This window comes from Notamacropus eugenii, chromosome 1 (genome assembly GCF_028372415.1).
Source record: "Notamacropus eugenii isolate mMacEug1 chromosome 1, mMacEug1.pri_v2, whole genome shotgun sequence".
NCBI classification, from domain to species: Eukaryota; Metazoa; Chordata; class Mammalia; order Diprotodontia; family Macropodidae; genus Notamacropus; species Notamacropus eugenii.
In genome coordinates, this window is record NC_092872.1 from 48,779,126 (window position 1) to 48,798,593 (window position 19,468).

Consider the following 19,468-nt stretch of genomic DNA (forward strand, 5'->3'; position numbering starts at 1 on the left):
GGAATGTAAACAGTTCAAGTTTAGTAAGTCCCTTATAACTTCTCTTTGCTGTTTACCTTTTCATGCTTCTCTTGATTCTTGTGTTTGAAGGTCAGATTTTCTTTTCAGCTCTGGTCTTTTCATCAAGAATGCTTGAAGGTCCTCTATTTCATTGAAAGACCATTTTTTCCCCTGAAGTATTATACTCAGTTTTGCTGGGTAGGTGATTCTTGGTTTTAGTCCTAGTTCCTTTGACTTCTGGAATATCATATTCCACACCCTTTGATTCCTTAATGTACAAGCTGCTAGATCTTGTGTTATCCTGATTGTATTTCCACAATACTTGAATTCTTTCTTTCTAGCTGCTTGCAATATTTTCTCCTTGACCTGGAAACTCTGGAATTTGGCCACAATGTTCCTAGGAGTTTCTCTTTTTGGATCTCTTTCAGGTGGTGATCTGTGGATTGTTTCAATATTTATTTTGCCCTCTGGTTCTAGAATCTCAGGGCAGTTTTCCTTGATAATTTCATGAAAGATGATGTTGAGGCTCTTTTTTTGATCATGGCTTTCAGGTAGTCCCATAATTTTTAAATTGTCTCTCCTGGATCTATTTTCCAGGTCAGTTGTTTTTCCAATGAGATATTTCACATTATCTTCCATTTTTTCATTCTTTTGGTTTTGTTTTATGATTTCTTGGTTTCTCATAAAGTCATTAGCCTCCATCTGTTCCATTCTAATTTTGAAAGAACTATTTTCTTCAGTGAGCTTTTGAACCTCCTTTTCCATTTGGCTAATTCTGCTTTATAAAGGATTCTTCTCCTCATTGACTTTTTGACCCTCTTTTGCCAATTGAGTTAGCCTATTTTTTAAGGTGTTATTTTCTTCAGCATTTTTTTGGGTCTCCTTTTAGCAAGGTGTTGACCTGCTTTTCATGCTTTTCTTGCCTCTCTCTCCTTTCTCTTCCCAGCTTTTCCTCCACCTCTCTACCTTGATTTTCAAAATCCTTTTTGAGCTCTTCCATGGCCTGAGTCCATTGAATATTTATTTTGGATGTTTGGGATACAGAAGCCTTGACTTCTGTGTCTTTCCCTGATGGTAAGCATTGTTCTTCCTCATCCAAAAGGATGGGAGGAGATATCTGTTCACCAAGAAAGTAACCTTCTGTGGTCTTATTTTTTTCCCCTTTTTGGGGCATTTTCCCAACCAGTTACTTGACTTTTGGGTCCTTTGTCAAGAGTAGGGTATACTCTGGGAATCTGTGAGATCTCAGTTCCTCCAAGGTGGCACAATCAAGTGTGTACTGGTCTGGACACAGAGAGGGAATTTTATGCCCAGAATTTTAGCAGTTACCTCCCCACAGCCACCTGGCCTCCAGTTCCCAAGTCAGCACTGGGGGCTGATTTTCAGATAAGCTGGATGGGCAGGGCCGCCATTCAGTGTGAGACAAAGACCAGCTCAGCCAGGTTCTCCACCCAGGGCTGAGGTAAGACTCAGCTCTTCAGTGCCCCCAGGGGTTTTTACGCTCCAACAATGGAGCTTCTGTAAGGGCTGCTGTGCAGGCTCTGTGGCCGCTGCCTGCTGCTGGAGCTATGGGAAGACTCTTCTCCCTTCCTGACCAGCTGATAAAACCCCCTCACTGACCTTTGGCGCCTGTGGGCCGAGGGATCTGAGGACCCACTACTGCGACTGGAGATTCTGCCCCCGAGGTGTCCTCCTCCCAGAGTCTCGTAGTGCCATGCTGCTAGGCCAAGGCTAGGCTGGGCTCTGTGCTCGGCTCCGCATCTGGCACAACCGACATTTCCGTGGGCCTTTCAGGTCACCATGGGCTGGAAATCTCCTCCACTCTGTTGTTCTCCACTTCTGCTGCTCCAAAATTTGTTGAGAGTCCCTCTGCACAGGTATTTTGTGGGCTGTGGGGAGGACCCTGTGTAAGTGTGTCTTTCTAGTCCTCCATCTTGGCTCTGCCCCCCCATATGCATTCTTATTAAACAGAATTAGAATGAATGGGAGGAACCATGAGAAAGAAAAAAGCAAAGCAAATAAAAAAACAGAGCCAATAGTCTGCTTTGATCTGCATTCAGACTCCATATTTCTTTCTCTGGATGTGGATGGCATTTTCCATCATGAGTCTTTTGGAATTATTTTAAGTCCTTGCATTGCTGAAAAGAGCTAAGTCTATCAAAAAGTCAGTCATCACACAGTATGTCTGTTACTGTGTACAATGTTCTCCTGGTTCTGCTCACTCATTCAGCATCAGTTCATATAAGTCTTTCCAGGTTTTTCTGAAGTCCACCTGTTTGTCTTTTCTTATATCATAACTTGTTCAGCCATTCCCCAATTGATGGGCATCCCTTCAATTTCCAGTTCTTGGCCACCATGAAAAGAGCTGCTATAAATATTTTTGTACATGTGGGACCCTTTCCCATTTTTATGCTTTCTTTGGGATACAGCCCTAGAAGTGGTATTGCTGGGTCAAAGGGTTTGCACAGTTTGATAGCCATTTGGACATAATTTCAAATTGCTCTCCAGAGTGGTTGGATTAGTTCGCAACTCCACCAACAATGAATTGGTGTTCCAATTTTCCCACATCTTCTCCATTATTTATGATTTTCCTGTTTTGTCACGTTAGCCAATCTAATAGGCATTATGTGGTACATAAGAGTTGTTTTGATTTGCATTTCTCTTATCAATAGTGATTTAGAGCATTGTTTTCATTTAACCATAGATAGCTTTAACTTCTTCCTCTAAAAACTGCTTGGTCATATCCTTTGACCATTTTTCAATTGGGGAATGACGTATTGTGAAATTATTGTGAAAACTGAAAAGCTGTCAGGCAGAAATTAGGAATAGAACAATATCACATTTACCACAACACAAACTCCAGATGGGTAACTGACTTACACATAATAGATGAGATCATAAGTTAAAGGAACATGGAAGAAGTTTACCTGCCAGAGCTATACATATGGAAGTGATTCAAATTTATAAGAAGAATAAAAGCCTTTCTCTAACTGATAAATGGTCAAAGGATATGAGAAGGTCATTTTCAGATGAGGAAATCCAAACTATCAACCATATTAAAAATGGTTGTTCAGTTAGATACAACTCTTTGTGACTCTGTATGGGGTTTTCTTGGCAAAGATACTGGCGTAGTTTGCTATTTATTTCTCCAGTGGGTTAAACAAACAGAGGAAAAGTGACTTACCCAGGGTCATGGAGCTAGTGAGTGTCTGAAACTGGATTTGAACTCAGGTCTTCCTGAATGTCAGCAGTGCTTTATCCATTGAGCCACCTAGCAGCCAAGTCACTCAGTGGTTCATCAGTTTATTTCTTTCAATAGTGTCCTACTCTTTGGGACCAACTGACAGTACTTCAGAGTTTTGCTGGCTAAAAGAGCTTGACATCTCTGATTTTAAATCATCTGAGTTCCTTTACTTTAAAATGAATGTAACATTAAGATTGGCCTTTTCTTCCAAGTTGCAGAAATTAGTGTGTCTTAACAGATACTGAAGTGGTTTGCCATTTTCTTCTCCAGCTCATTTTATAAATGAGGAACTAAGGCAAACAGGGTTAAGTGACTTACCTAGGGTCACACAGCCAAAGTGTCTGAGGCCAGATTTGAACTTAGGAAAAGAAATCTTCCTGACTCCAGGCCTGGTACTCTATCCATTGTACCACCCGAGTGTCCCACATTAAAAATATTTTAAATCCTCTACATTTCAAAAAAAGCCAAAAACATTTATTAGATGCCTGCTGTGAGCCTGGGCACAATGTGCTTTACAAATATTCTCTCATTTGATCCTCACAACAATCCTGGGAGTTGTGTCGTTATTACTCACCTGTTACAGCTGAGAAACTGAGGCAGGCAGAGGTTAGAGTTAGGGTTAGGGCTTCAGTGACTTGTCTTGGGTCACACAGCTATGAAGCGTGTAAGGCCAGATCTGAACTCGGGTCTACCTGACTCCAGGCCCAGTGCTATCCGAGGTACCACCTGGATAATAACAGAGAAATACGAATTAAAACAGCTCTGAAGTGCCAGCCTCAAGTGGAACTGTGGATGGTCCAGCCACCCCGGAAAGCAATTTGGAACTATGTCCAAAAAGCTGCTGAACTTTGCATACCCTTCAACCCATCAGTACTCCCAGTGGGTTTCTACATCCAAAGAGATCAAAAAAGAGGAAAAGAACACATGCATAAAAATATAGCAGCTCATTTTGTGATGAATAATTGGAAACTGAGAGGGTGGCATCAATTGTCTGAATAAGTTATGGTATATGAATGAGATGGAACACTATTGTGTTGTAAAATATAATGAAGGGGATGGTTTCAGAGAAACCTGGGAAGACTGTATGAATTGATGCAAAGTGAAATGAGAGGTACCACGAAAACAAGAAGGATATTGTAAAGAGAAAGAACTCTGGAACTCTGGTCGACATTTCCAGATCAGCCACAATTCCAGAAGACTTGTGATGAATGAGACACACCATCAGTCTCTAAATAGTGAGGTCATTGTCTCAGAGTGCAGACTGAGACATACATACACACACACAAGTGCATACCAAGCTCCTTTCTGTCCTCTCCCTCCACCTCTTCAAAAAAACATAGGTGGATTTTTCTCTCCTCTCACGCCAAACATTCAACCCAGATGTGACAAATGGCCTGGTCTAATGACAATGTCCTGAAAAGCTAGTGATAAGGGCTTCTTGGGAATAGGGATTCCACCCCAGAGAGAAGCTGAAGGAGTCCTAAGGAAAAGAAGAGAAGGCTTTATCCTCCTTTGATGGGGCTCATGAGCTACAAGTATTCTAGGATGGACCCAGGGTTGGGTTAATCCAAGGGCTTAGAAAGGAAATTTAGGGTTTCCTTTGTTGATTATACTATAGGGCCCAGGCTTCAGCGTTCCCTGAGATGCTGACTTCTCAGCCTGATTAGGCCTTTAAACCAGACAGGAAAGGTCAGTGGTTGGAGAACTTTCTCGAGCAGAGTTTCTGAATCCTCAGGAGTCCTTCGTTCCAGTATTCCTGGCCCCAGAATCCCTGCTGAATCTGCACTTTCTGCTGTGTAAACTTGTCCTCAGGCCTTTCTGGGTGTGGACTTTCTCCCTGCGGATCTATAATTTCTCAGAATGGAAGCTGAGAAATGATCTGGAAGAGAATCAAAGCTCAATAAAGGGACAAGAGATAAAGCTGATTGCCACTGAGCGTTGTGTAGGTGGGAGAGTGGGAACCAGGCCTGGCTGGGGTTTGGGCATGGGACACCAGAGAGACCGAGTAGTTCTACCAAGAGTCATAGGAAGGGGGAAGTAATGGGAGACATAGGAGGCCTTCCCAGGTCTGGAGCGTCTTTCCCTGTCTTTCTAAGCTCAACATGATTGATAGCAAGAGGAAAAACAAAGCAACATGGGGGGCCAACAGTTAGGCTGTGTCCTCTTTCTGGAAACCAGGCTATGTTCTCCACCTGGCTCAGACAGGTTTAATGGAGGAAGTGCCTAGACCTAAAGGGGAATCAGCAGGCAGCCCCCTAGTTCTAGATGGCTTTGTTGAACTGGTCTAAGCCCCTAGGCCCTCCCAGAGGTTTACGCTATGGGTCCTAGCCCCATTCTTAGTGAAGTAAAAAGCAAAGCCAGAGAGTCTGTATCCCCACACTCATCATCTCTTTGCTAAAGCCATTACATTCACACGATCTCATTCTTTCAGTTTTACAAACACACACACACACACACACACGCACGCACGCGTGCACCATCTTCTATATTAACTGCAGAAAAAGGTCCTAAAAATCTTGGGGTCCCCTGGAGTTTATGATGATCCCTGAACACTTACCAATGCACCTCCCAAATCATGGCCCTATCTTCCCCTAACTCCTTTAGCATCCATAGTTCAAAAAAATTAAGAGAACTTGGGTGTTCATTTGCCACAAACACACCCATGGTTTTCCCAGACTCAGAGGTCCTGGTCAACTTAGGATACTCAACTGAGTACAGGGACTGATTTATTTTGAGTGAAGGGGCCCTGAGAGGGGAAGGGAGCCCTGGTGGGCAACAACAAGCAGATAATCGGCAGGTCCAAACTGAGCCAGATCATAAAAGAGCACTGAAGGAAGTGGCATTGGTATCCTTGGGGGTATGTCAGAAACTTGGAGAGAGTGAAGGCTTTCATGAGAAAAGGGAAACCAGGAGCTCCATGGACTAGGGTGTTCCAACCCGGGGACAGTCCTTGAAAAAGGCATTTAAATAATGGGTAAAGATCACAAATTAACAAGAGAATGGAACAAAATGTTAAGCGCCTTGTTCTCAGAATCTCGGAACTGACCTCTAATCTTATCTCACGTTTCTACCCTATTGTGCGACCTTAGGAATGTCACTTCACTTGTGTATAACAAGGAAAACCACATTTATACAATATATCTCAGAGAGCTCTAGGATCAAATATGGTAATGATATTAATAACAATAATTCTAACATTTACACAGTGTTTATTGTATGCTGGACATTGAGCTAAGCTTTATCTCATTTACTCCTTAACAATAACCCTGGGAGGTAGTGCCCATTTTACAGAGAAGGAAATCGAGGCAAACCAGTTAAGTGACTTGCTGAGTTACATAGCTATTAAGTGTCTGAGGTCTGATTTGAATTTAGATCTGCTACTTGACCACCTAGACCAAGACTTTGGGAAACCCTGCATATAAAGTTCTATGCAAATTTAAGGTTTTTAAATTTTATTATCATAATGACTTGTACAGTACTTTGGAGTAGCCAAGAGAGAACAGTTTGGAAGTGAGGAAAACTTGCACAGGACATTATATTAGGTGTTTGGCCTTGGGCAAGTCATTTAACCTCAAAGCTTTTAGGCATCTCTTTAATTAATCACTGAACGATGATTAAGCACCTACTTTGTAGACCCTGTGTAGACACCTACTGTGTAGACACTAATCTCTAGGGATACAAAAAAAAAAGGCAAAAGACAGTCCTTGCTCTCCAGGTGCTTACCTGCCTGTGTGTAGTGGCAGAGGGGGTTCCACAGAGGGAATTCCTGGCACAGAGTGGAACAGAGGCCAGCACCAAGTGGTCATGTGTCTCGGTTACTTGTGGAGTCAACACTCCCTGTGCTCTCCCCTCTCCCTCTGAATGAGTCCTAGATATGGAGAACTAAGCCAGAGGCCTAGCGGGCAAGGCCTGAAAAGGACTTTGTGAGAGAGACAGAAACGCAGAACACACTGATTTCTGTGGAGAGCTGACGTGGAAAATTTGAAGTTTGTGAAACTCTTTATGTTTTAGATTATCTTATTAGATCCTCAAACTGCCTCTGGGAGGTAGGTACTATAGGTATTATGCCCATTTTACACGTGAGGAAACTGAGGTTCAGAAAAGTTAAAGCATTTGCCCAAGGTTAACACACAAAAGATTTAGAGTCAGGATTCCTCCACTTACTCCCCTCCCCATCTCTTCCTCCAGTAATAGAAACAGCAGCAGTTGTAGTGCTGGCCTGCCCTCATTAGTGCGAACAAATGTTCCCTGAGCTTAAGAACAGGCTGAAAACCCTTCCACCAGCCCGGATTCCTAGATCTGGTAAGCTAGCTGCTCCAATGGGAGTTTAAGAATTCCTGGAGATGAGGAACATCCACTGGCTATGGGAAGAGGTTGAAACCTCTGCCCCAAAACTTTTTTTTCAAAGACCTTGTTTTATACTTGGGCAGGCAGGGGAAGCTGAGAAGATAGTATGTAGACTCAGGAGAGAGCCAGCACTTGTAACTTCCAGAGTGTGACTCACTTCAAGGTCAGGGCACCTGAAATGATCATCTGCTTGGTCTGCTAATGGGAAAAAATTATCACCTCGTTTGCCTACCCCTCTTGATAGCTCTGCACCCCCAGTGTAAGAGAACAGCCACTGGGGAAAACAAACATGGGTTAGTGAATAACCCTGCCAGGCTTTCCTAGAAGAGAGGGCTGCCTGTGGCACCGGGGTCAGAGCCTGGACAGCCACTGTGCTGAGCTCAATCCAGCCCAGCCAGGAGGGGAGGAGACTGAGGCCCTGGGGTTACAGTGAGGTCACCCAAAGGGGCAGGGGCAGAGCCTGAGAACAGGGCACTGTTAGCCAGACAGCTCCCTTCTCTAACCCCCCCAGGAATTCTTGAAAGCCAACACAGCTGACACCAACAGAAACTTAGAGAACTTCAGTCTGAGGGCAGGTTGTTCATCGATCCAGACCAGAAAGCCAGACTCATGGTGAAACATGGTGGCAGCTTCTTGACCCCTGGCATAGCCTGCCCATTTAGAGTTGGGAGGAGGGGCCTCTGAGGGAGCTGAGAAATCCCTGTTTTCCCCAATTGCCCCCAAATCCCCTTGAAGGGCTGTTTGTCCAAGGCCCAGCATCTCCTCTGATCCAACTTGAGGAATCTAGCTGCCCCTGAATCACAGGGTGTACTTGCGTTTCTGGGGGTTCGAGATCCTTGGGAGTTTGTGTTAACAAAGGTAGAGGGGTAACTTTCCAAATGGGCAACCTTTCACTTCCCAGAAGAGTAGCCCAAGAGAGATGAACTCTTCCTGGGAGCCCACAGTGCCAGCTTCTCAACCTGCCCTCCCCCACACCTGCCAGGTATCTGCATGAGCCTCAGAGGCAGCTAATTGAATCCTTTCACGGTCCCCAACTTAGAAGCCCCCCACCCCACCCGCCAGCTCTGTTGAGCTGCTCTGGGCATCTGTTTTCAGTTAGAGATGCTGCTCCAAGCACCTCTGACTCAGCGGGAAAGAATTAGAGATGAGAGAAGGCCCCTCTCCTAGGTGCCCCTCACCCGCCCAGACACACAGCCTCCCTCCAGTCCAAACTGGCACCTGGAGGGTTAAAGGAACCTGGGCCAAGCTGGGCTGTGCTGGCTGGGTGTCAGGGTGGTTGCTGCACTACTAGCAGTGGGGAAATCCAGAGAGCAGGAGCTGCACTGCTAATACGGGACCCTCCTGCCTAGCCTGGCCTCCACTAGGATGACCCAAAGGAAAGGTAAGGTGGGGATACAAAGAACCCCATGCCCTGGGTGCTGAGCAGACCAAACTGGCTTCTAGGGAGACTCCTGCAGAGACAGACACCTTCCTCACCCCCTAACCCCGACTTCTTTCTACTCCAAAGTTGAAATCAGAAGCATAGGTTAGGTGTTCAGGTTTTCTTCCCTTCCTGGGAAACAAAGGTTCCCTGTATCCAGCTCCATCTTTCCAGGGACCCCACACCCTGAACAGTCTATCCAGGAACCTGGGAGCAGCCTCCAGCTCAAAGGTGGCTAGATTCCTATGCCTGGGGTGGGGTGGGGATAGATGCTAGTGTTCTGGCAACAGACCCCTCCAAGTATTGGCAAACGCAAAAGGGGAAGGATAAGAACGTTCCCAGGTAGTCAGGATCAGCCTCTCAGCTGAAGTGATGGCAGTGTGTGGGGTCAGGAATGTGCCTGTGGGGGGCCCAGAAGACCGGGTAATGCCTGGTATGAAGGGCCCCTGGAGGGTCTCTGTGCTGCTGCCTGGGCTCTCCCCTCCTTCCCACCTCAGACACACACATGTTCTTAAAGGAGCAGAAGTGAGTTAGAAGCAATGGGGGCTTATCCAGGAGCAGAGGGCAAGCTCAGGTCTTTGCCACCATCTCAAGAGGATGAAATTCCTATTCAGAGAAAATTAGGCGCTTTCCTGTCCCTGTCAATTTGCCCCTTGATATGTTCCCTCACCCCTCTGACCATAATGCTTTGAGGAGGTCCCTTTCCCTGCTACCTTGACCCCTCAGTTGGAATAAGAGCAGGCTAAGGGAGGGGACAGGAACTTCCCTAACCCCAAGCAGCAAGAGTGGACATACTCAGAGGATAAGTCATACCTGTATCTATTTGGACAATCCAGGGTTCCCCAAGGGGGCTCCAGTCCTTTCTGGCTAGCCTTCCTTTAGCAGTGCTGGGAGCTGGTGCTGACACTCACCCATCTCTGGAAACCCAGAGTCCCTGGGACGTATGCTTACAATTAGTCTCTCTTGTCTCAGGGGAGAAGGACCCCTTCTAATTTAACAGAAATAGCACTGGACTCTGAGGCGAAAGATCAAGGTTCTGATATTTAGCTGGGCTACTATTGGTAAATCACTGAATCTCTGTGAACCTCAGTTTCCCCATCTAAAATGATGGATGAGAATACTTGTACACTTTCCAGGGCTGTTGTGGGGAAAAGGCCTTATGTAAATTTTAAAGCCCTCTATGAATGTGTTGTCACGATCAATAAAAGGTCTCAGAACCACCTTGCCTTCATCACATTACATGATGAAATGATTCCACTGTCAGAGCCTATTGCCCCTAAAGCCTCTGGTTCTTTGTATGGCCCCTGGCCAAAGTTCTTAGGGGTCTGAGGGCATCCAACAATCCCTTGTGACTAGAACAAATTAGGTGCCTTTGGTGTGGTGGAAAGGGAGTTAGATTTTAAATAAGATTCAATAAGGGTTCAAATTCCAGTCTGACCACTTACTTCCTATTCAATATGGCCTCTTTGATATGTCTGTAATAAATGTGCTCTAATAATTGCTGCTGCTTGAGTTTGGACAGGTTCTGTCCCCTCAATGGACCTCAGTTTCCTCCTTTGTAAAATGAGTATTAGACTAGACCAGGGGTGGGGAACCTGTGGCCTCGAGGCTGTATACAGCCCTTTAGGTCCTCAAGTGTGGCCCTTTGACTGAATCCAAACTTCATAGAAGAAAGATTCTTTCATGACCTTGAGGCCACAGGTTGGCCACTCTGGGTTTGCAGAGTCAGTTACTATTGTAATATTCAGTACTATTAAGAACTAACTACATGCTAGGCACACAGAGAGGAAAATAACTAAGAATTGGCTCCTTCCCTCCTTGACTTCACCAGGCATGGAAATGGAGAGTGAGCTGGGGATAAAAACTGCCCCTGAGGCAGGGGAGTAAGCCTCAGTTTAACATGGAGGGTTAAAATATGTAATAGTACAACGTCCCTTTCCACCTTCCACTGCTAAATGCAGCATCCAAAGCGCAGCAATGCTCTGTATCTCCCTTTTGGCTCTCTCTGTCCTCTCCCATCTTGAGCTTCTACAAAGGCTCCCAAATGTCAGGGGCTCAGGCTAGAGCTGAGACAGGGCATTGGCTGGAAAGTCATACTCAAAGAACCCTCTCAGTCCACGTATGCTGAAACTTGGGGCCTGAGCCTTCTTGGGACCAGTGTTCCCACAAGTGTTGCAGAGGGAATAGGAAAGCCCTGGTTAAGGAATGGGGGTAGGGCACTCCAACAGGGATATTATAAAACCTATACTAAAGAGGGATGTAGGCTTCTTCACTCTAGGGTATGAGATGGGAGTGGGAGTGGAACGAGGGGCTGATTGTGAAGCAGATACCAGGTGGCTCTGAGGTGGAGATTCGGCTCTGTAGTAGAGCTCATGCACAGAAGGACAAATCTGTGCTCATCAAAACAAGACACACTCAGAACATGTGTGACAATGGATGGTTCACCATCTATGAGCTTCTGTTTTTCTCCCAGTAAAATGATAGGAGGGGAAGGTATAAGGAAATCACTCACAAGGGAAAGATTTTAGGGATTACAGTGCCATAGAAGAACCAGAAACATTTTAAGGATTTTAATAGATCCAACCCTTTCATTTTAGAGGTTTTGGGAAACGGAGGCCCAGGAAGAACCAGTTCACCAGAAATCACACTGAGTGGTAGAGTTGGGTGGGAGGGGATTCCCCTAGAGTCGTGCTTCCTTCTACAGAGAAGATGACTATTTTACCATTTATTTATTTGAATAAGATAACAAGTGCTTTATCCAGTTAGATATTTTACATTTTCTTCTATCTTTCTGTTCTTTAGATTTTGTTTGACTGATTCTTGATATCTCATAGAGTCATTAGCGTCTCCTTGCCCAATTCTAATTTTTATCAAATTGTTTTCTTCAGTTAACTTTTTTTTAAATTATTTTTTAATGTTTAACAATCACTGCCATACAATTGAGATTTTATCCCCCCCACACCTACCTCCCACTACCCCCCTCCCTCCCCATGACTGCATACAGTTCTGTATAGGTTCTACATATACTTTCCTATTGAGTACATTTTCACTATAGTCATGCTATGTAGTCAGACTAAAATAAATGGAAGAAATCATATAACAAATCAAAACATGATACACAAAAACATATACATACACAAATATGATCTGCTACATTCTGCGAATGACTTCATATTTCTTTCTCTGAGTGTGGAAGGCATTTTGCCTTAGAGAACCACCACTGGGATTTTATTTTATTTTTTTAAGAAGTTCTTGCGTTATTACAAAATTCCAAGTCTACTAGAAAAAACTCTCGCACACTGTGGTCGTTGCTGTGCACAAAGATCTCCTGGTTCTGCTCCTTTCACTCAGCATCAGGTCATATAAGTCCTTCTAGGCCTCTCTGAAGTCTTGTTCATCATTTCTTATGGCACAATAGTACTCCATTACATTCATATACCATAATTTATTCAGCCATTCCCCAATTGATGGACATCCCCTTGACTTCCAGTTTTTGGCAACTACAAAGAGTGCTGCTATAAATATTTTTGTACATGTGGGACCCTTTCCCATTTTTATGATCTCTTGGGGATACAGTCCTAGTAGTGATATTGCTGGGTCAAAGGGTATGCACATTTTTGTAGCCCTTTGGGCATAGTTCCAAATTGCTCTCCAGAATGGTTGGATGTGCTCGCAGCTTCACCAACAATGAATTAGTGTTCCAACTCTCCTACATCCTCTCCAGTATTTATCATTTTCTTCTTCTGTCATGTTTGCCAATCTTATAGGTGTGATGTGGTACCTCAGAGTTGTTTTGATTTGCATCTCTCTAATCCAAAGTGATTTAGAGCATTTTTTCATATGATTATAGATATCTTTAATTTCTTCCTCTGAAAATTGCCTGTTCATATCCTTTGACCATTTATCAATTGGGGAATGACTTGTATGATTATACATTTGAGTCAGTTCTCTATATATTCTAGAAATGAGGCCTTTATCCCCAAACTTAGCTGTAAAAATTCTTTCCCAATTTACTACATCCCTCCGGATTTTGGTTGCATTGGGTTTGGTTGTGCAAAAACTTCTCAGTTTAATGTAATCAAAATTATCCATTTTGCATTTCATAATGCTTTCTATCTCTTCTTTAGTAAAAAATTCTTCCCTTCTCCATAAATCTGATAAATACACTATTCCTTGCTTCTCCAGTTTATTCATGGTATCAATCTTTATACCTAAATCATGTACCCATTTGGACTTTATTCTTGTGTACGGCGTCAGGTATGGGTCTATGCCTAATTTCTGCCACACTGTTATCCAGTTTTCCCAGCAATTTTTGTCAAACAGTGAATTCTGATCCCAGAAGCTGGGGTCCTTGGGTTTATCAAACAGAAGGTTGCTATATTCCTTGCCTACTGCATCTTGAGTGCCAAGTCTATTCCACTTGTCTACCTCTCTGTTTCTTAGCCAATACCAAGTGGTTTTGATAATTGCTGCTTTATAGTACAGTTTGAGGTCTGGTAGCGCTAGGCCACCTTCCCAAGCATTTCTTTTCATTAGTCCCTTTGATATTCTGGACGTTTTGTTTTTCCAAATGAATTTTGATATTATTTTATCCAGCTCTAGAAAATAATTGTCTGATAGTTTAATTGGTATGGCACTAAATAAGTAAATTAATTTAGGTAGAATTGTCATTTTTATTATATTAGCATGGCCTACCCATGAGCAACTAATGTTTTTCCACTTACTTAAATCTGACTTTATTTGTGCCAAAAGTGTCTTGTAATTGTGTTCATATAATCCCTGGGTTTGTTTTGGCAGGTAAACTCCTAAGTATTTTTGCCAGGCCTAGAGGCCTGTGGGCTACCCGAGTCTTCCCTTACCTCTATCAGAGGTCTTCGGCTGGCCAAACCGGATGCTCGTATGAGAGAAAGGACGTTCCAGAGTCGAACAAGGGTTGAGCTTTATTTCAGGGTCTAGTTACAAGTGCAGGGGAATTCTTCCTTAGGAGGGAGCGAAGAATCTCCCAAGGAGGCAAAGATCTTACAATAAGAGATTGGAAGTAGAAGTATAAGTGGGGAGAGAGGGGGAGGGGAGAGAGGAGAGAGGAAAAGCGGAGCCTTGTTGTCCTCACCCGTGGCCCCTCCGCCCAAGAGAGCTTTCAGGCTTTCCTGATCCTACTTAAGCTCTCCAGCCACATAGTTTGCATCTGAATACCGTGCTGTTAGGTGTGCCCAGATCCGGGACAATCTCGAGGGCGGGGAGAGCTCTCTCCCATCACGTTTCTCAAGGGAAGAGGCGGAAATACACGAGATAGCTCGGTTCACCTCGATTCCCAGTCATTTCCTGGGGGGGCCTCGTGAGAACTCTAAGATTTAGAAGTTCCCACCTTTACCCGCCCGAGACTGTCCACATGGAAATGAGCTTCCATCCCCAGCATATTTTATACTGTCTACCCTAGCTTTAAATGGGATTTCTCTTTCTATCTCTTGCTGTTGGACTTTTTTGCTAATATATAGGAATGCAGAAGATTTGTGTGGGTTTATTTTGTAACCTGCAACTTTGCCAAAGTTGTTTATTATTTCAAGTAATTTTTTACTTGAATCTCTGGGATTCTCTAAGTAAATCATCATATCATATGCAAAGAGTGATAACTTAGTTTCTTCTTTGGCTATTCTTATTCCTTCAATATCTTTATCTTGTCTAATTGCTACAGTTAACATTTCTAGTACCATATTGAATAATAGTGGTGATAATGGACATCCTTGTTTCACCCCTGATCTTATTGGGAATGCATCTAGCTTATCCCCATTGCATATAATGCTTGCTGAAGGTTTTAGATAGACACTGCTTATTATTTTATGGAAAGTTCCCTTTATTCCTACATTCTCCAGTGTTTTTAGTAGGAATGGGTATTGTATTTTGTCAAAAGCTTTTTCTGCATCTATTGAGATAATCATGTGGTTTTTGTTAGCTTTGTTGTTGATGTGATCGATAATGCTAATAGTTTTCCTAATATTGAACCAGCCCTGTAATCCTGGTATGAATCCTACCTGATCATAATGTATTAATTCAGTTAACTTTTGCATCTCCTTTTAAGGAGTTATTTTCTCCAGTTAGTTTTTGTACTTACTTTTCCATTTATCCAATCTTCCTTTTTAAGGAGCTGTTCTCTTCAGTGAATTCTTTTTTCATACTTTTAAAACCATTCGCCATTTTTCTTCTATTTCTCTAATTTGGCTTTTAAAATCCTTCTTCAGCTCTTCCAAGAGTGCTCTTTGTGCTTGCAACCAGTTCATAGCCCCTTCTGAAGTTTCAGATACAAGTACAGTCTCAATGCTGACCTCTTTAGTATTTATGTTGTAGTCCTTGTCCCCCTAGAAAGATTCTATGGGCCTTTCTTTCCTGCTTTGCTTCTTACTCATGATGATGATAATCACCCTTTTTCCTGACTTTTAAAGTAGATCTCTGCTTCTAGGGCACAAGGGGCTCTGTCCCACAGTTCTTGTGTCTTGAACTTGAGGCTTTGTGTGTTGTGGCCTCTAGTTGTTTCAGCTAGAAGCTAAAGTGCTGCAGCTTACCTGGTGCTGAACTGCCTGGTATGAGAAAGCAGAGGCCAGGTGAAGTCTTTTTGTGTTTCCCTGGATTTACCCTGGAGCTAGCTTGTTAAGTGTTGGGGAGGGGTGGTCTGGCCACCAGAGGTCTCCTCTGCTGAGGCAAGCTCAGTGGTTGGTGATCCTGGCTGCCCTAGTATCTTCCCATTTCCCCTGGAGTGCTGAGGCACACCTGGGGTCCTGGTGTTGGTGGTTGCAGGGATCCAACCGCTGGGGTTCTGGATGTCTTCCTGGTTTGCTGAGGTGAGGTTGTCTGGGACAGCTCTGGTCCTGCATTGTCCCCTTCAGCCACAGCAAGAGGGACCCTCCTTAGCAATTTTCCTAGCCTCATGTGCTAAGAGACTGTTTGCCCCTTTTGCTGAAAATACTTTTTCCAGTATTTTTCTGGGGAAATATTTTATGGTTCTTTCAAGGTCAACAAGGGCAGGGGGAGAGCATTTACTGATAACTCTGCCATTATGGCTCCCAAAAGTTCAAGTAGGTGACTTACAGACATTTGATCTGCGGGCTGATAGTCTCAGGAGCACCCGCTGCAGATACTTGGGTTCTGTGGCTCTCACTTGCTGGGTTCCATTGGACTCCTGTCCTGGGCTCATATGCCCGAGATTCTGCAGTGCAGCTGCTGCCTCAGACCACCCAAAGCTTCCTGCTTGGACCTGCCACCACAGGGGATGGGGGATGCACTGGTACAGCCTGTGTGGAACAGATCCTCCAGCCCCATGGAACAGATCCTTCCAGTTGACCTTCCAGTCTGCCCTGTGCTGTGAATCTGCCACAGTCTGTCTCCTATTGGATTCTGCCCCTCCAAAATCTGGTCAGATTCTCTTTTTAGAGTTTAGAGACAAACTCTTAAGGAGTTTGTCTAAGAGCTTAAGTGAGTAGTTGCTCTGACTCTGCCATCTTGCCTCTGCCCTCAAATGAGTGCTTTATCAATAGTGGTAGTTGTTGGTCCTGGTGCCATATCTAACTCTGGCTTTATTCCTCACCTGTAGGAGCCGTTCCACTGGCAGTGCAGCTGCTGCTGCTTCCATGGGCAATAGTATGCCCTGGAGCAAGGTGCTCCTTGAGCCCAGAGGGAGCAGAGCCCAATGATCCTGAGCTCCTAAAATGCCCTGGTGTTTGTGCCTGTAGCTATGATGACTACAGTGAAGAGCTCAACGTATACTGTAGTTCCAAAAACCTCACTCAGCTCCCTAATGACCTGCCTGGCACCACCAAGGCTCTGTGGCTGGATGGGAACAACTTCACCACTCTCCCCACAGGTGCCTTCAAAAACCTCTCTGGCCTGGATTTCCTCAACCTACAGAGCAGCCAGGTGGGCAGCCTGGAGCCGCATGCCTTCCATGGACTCAGGGCCCTTTATCACCTACACCTGGAACGAAACCGACTGAAATACCTTGCTCCCAACACCTTCCTGCACACCCAGAACCTGGTCTCCCTGAGCCTCAACAACAATTACTTCAGCAAGGTGGAAGAAGGCCTCTTTGCTGGGCTCTCCAACCTCTGGGATCTGAATCTTGGCTGGAACTCGCTGGTGGTTCTCCCAGACACACTGTTCCATGACCTGCCCAACCTCCGGGAGCTCATCATGGCTGGTAACAAGCTGGCTTACTTGCAGCCCCAGCTCTTCTGCAGCCTCACTGAGCTCCGAGAGCTGGATTTGAGTGGAAACGCTCTGCGGAGCATCAAGGCCAATGTCTTCATCAAGCTGCAGAAGCTGCAGAAGCTCTACCTGAGCCACAATCTCATCAGCACCATTGCACCCCGGGCTTTTCTGGGCCTCAGGTCCTTGCGCTGGTTGGACCTGTCTCACAACCGCATCAGCATCCTTTTTGAGGAGACCTTCCTGGGCCTCCTCAGTCTGCACGTCTTGCGCCTTTCCAACAATGCCATCAGCAGCCTCCGGCCCAGGACCTTCAAAGACCTACAAATCCTGGAGGAGCTGCAACTTGGGCACAACAAGATCAAGAGCCTTGCGGAGAGGACATTTGAGGGTCTGGGCCAGCTGGAAGTCCTCACCCTTAACCACAATCAGATCCAAGACATCAAGGTTGGGGCATTCCCTGGTCTCTTCAATGTGGCTGTGATGAACTTGTCCAGCAACTGCATCAAAAGCCTTCCTGAGCAGGTCTTCAAAGGGCTCAGCAAACTGCACAGCCTCCACCTTGAGGGCAGCTGCCTTAATAGGGTTCAGCGGCACACGTTCTCTGGCCTTCCTGGTTTAAGGAGACTCTTCTTGAAGCATAACAGCATCTCTGAGATCGAGGACCAGAGTCTGATGGAGCTGCATGAATTATTGGAACTGGACCTCACATCCAATACGCTGTCGCTCCTCTCCAGCAGGCTCTTCCAGGGTCTCAAGAGCCTGGAGTACCTGCTTCTTTCCCACAACCAGCTGGCAGATCTCTCCCCAGACACCTTCAGTTCCCTCCAGCATTTGTTTTGGCTTGACCTTTCCCACAACCACATAGAAGCCATAGCTGATGGCCTGTTTGCCCCTTTGGGGAACCTCAGGTATCTCAGCCTCAAGAACAACTCTCTAAGGGCCTTCTCCACTCAGCTCCCAGCCCTGGAGCAGCTCTGGCTGGAAGGAAACAAATGGAACTGTAGCTGTTCCCTAAAGGAGTTGAGGGATTTCTCCCTACAGAAGCCCAGTGTGGTGCCCCGCTTTGTCCGAAACATTCAAGAGAGGGATGACTGCCAGACTCCTGTGTATACCTACAATAACCTCACCTGTCAGAGTCCCCTAGAAGTGGCCGGCCTTGACCTTCGTGACATTGGAGAAGACCACTTTGCTCACTGTTAACCCCAGAGCCAACATCCCCTGCGTGGAAGCAGGAGTTTGCAATGGTTATGCTGTGGAATCAACTTCATTCATTCCTCCAGGGTATCCCTTCCTTTTCCAGTCAAGAAAAAATGATAAGCCAGTCTCTTGGTGTTCAAGCAAGTGGTGTTTGAACACTTCAGTGGGCTATATGGTGCTCCTCAGGCCTCCATGTGAGACCAGAGCAAAGGGATGACTTTATAGTTCAACTCCCTTTTTTTCATACTTCCCTAGCTCTTTCTCTCAACTCCAGTAGGGTGCCTTGGCCTTTGGGTGGCCAGGGTACAAACAAGTTCTTTGAACTTTGCCATTCAAGTTGGTCTTCTGTGGGTTTGGAACAGATGGTCACTGGCCTAGTCCCCAAAAGTTCTGTGACCAGAGAGAAGAGAAAATCACAATGGGGAAAGGGGGTGGATAAAGCCTTTTCTACTCCTATCCAATAAGATGCTCATTATCAATTAAAAGCAATTTCACAAAAAAAGCATACCATGTTACACTCCTCAAATCAAATAGAGAGACAACGTAAAAGGGTAAATTAGCCCAGGTCATTCATCTTGGCCGATCTTAGAGTCCTCAAGTAGAAAGGAATACACAGAGGCCACCCAATTCCCCATCCCTTCAGTTACCAAGCATCAATCAGTGTCCCTTATTTTTCTAAAATCTTTTCCAGTATTTATATACCCTGCTAACTACCTCAGAGCGCTGACATTCAGACTGTTGTTTCTCACATCTCACCTCTTTGTTGTTGCTGTTTCAAATCTATTTCCTTTGTGTGGTTCTTTTAGAAGGCAGTCGGTCAGAACTGGTCAGCATTCTTCTGCTGGGATTCCTTCATACATTTGTAGACTGGTAGTCAATCACTCACGCTTTCCTTTTCTAGCTTCTATCATTTCAATTTCTTTCACTTTATTATGTTTCACTTTTTAACCCCTTAACAACAGAACCATTTAAACAATTTAAACTTTTCCAAACAGTCCACACTCCTGAGGTTATGAGGCACAGCATTTCACATGGTTCCTGAGTAAAGGCAAGCCTGAATCAGA

At 44.9% G+C, this 19,468-nt stretch overlaps 1 protein-coding gene across 1 annotated transcript; it reads left to right on the forward strand.

The window, feature by feature from the left end:
- The first annotated feature begins 8,783 nt into the window (after window positions 1–8,783).
- Window positions 8,784–18,905, forward strand: IGFALS (insulin like growth factor binding protein acid labile subunit). The gene is made up of 2 exons (XM_072599789.1): window positions 8,784–8,972; window positions 16,594–18,905. The coding sequence occupies exons 1-2, from the start codon at window positions 8,957–8,959 to the stop codon at window positions 18,405–18,407; spliced, it is 1,830 nt and encodes a 609-aa protein (XP_072455890.1). The 5' UTR covers window positions 8,784–8,956; the 3' UTR covers window positions 18,408–18,905.
- Window positions 18,906–19,468: the final 563 nt, after the last annotated feature.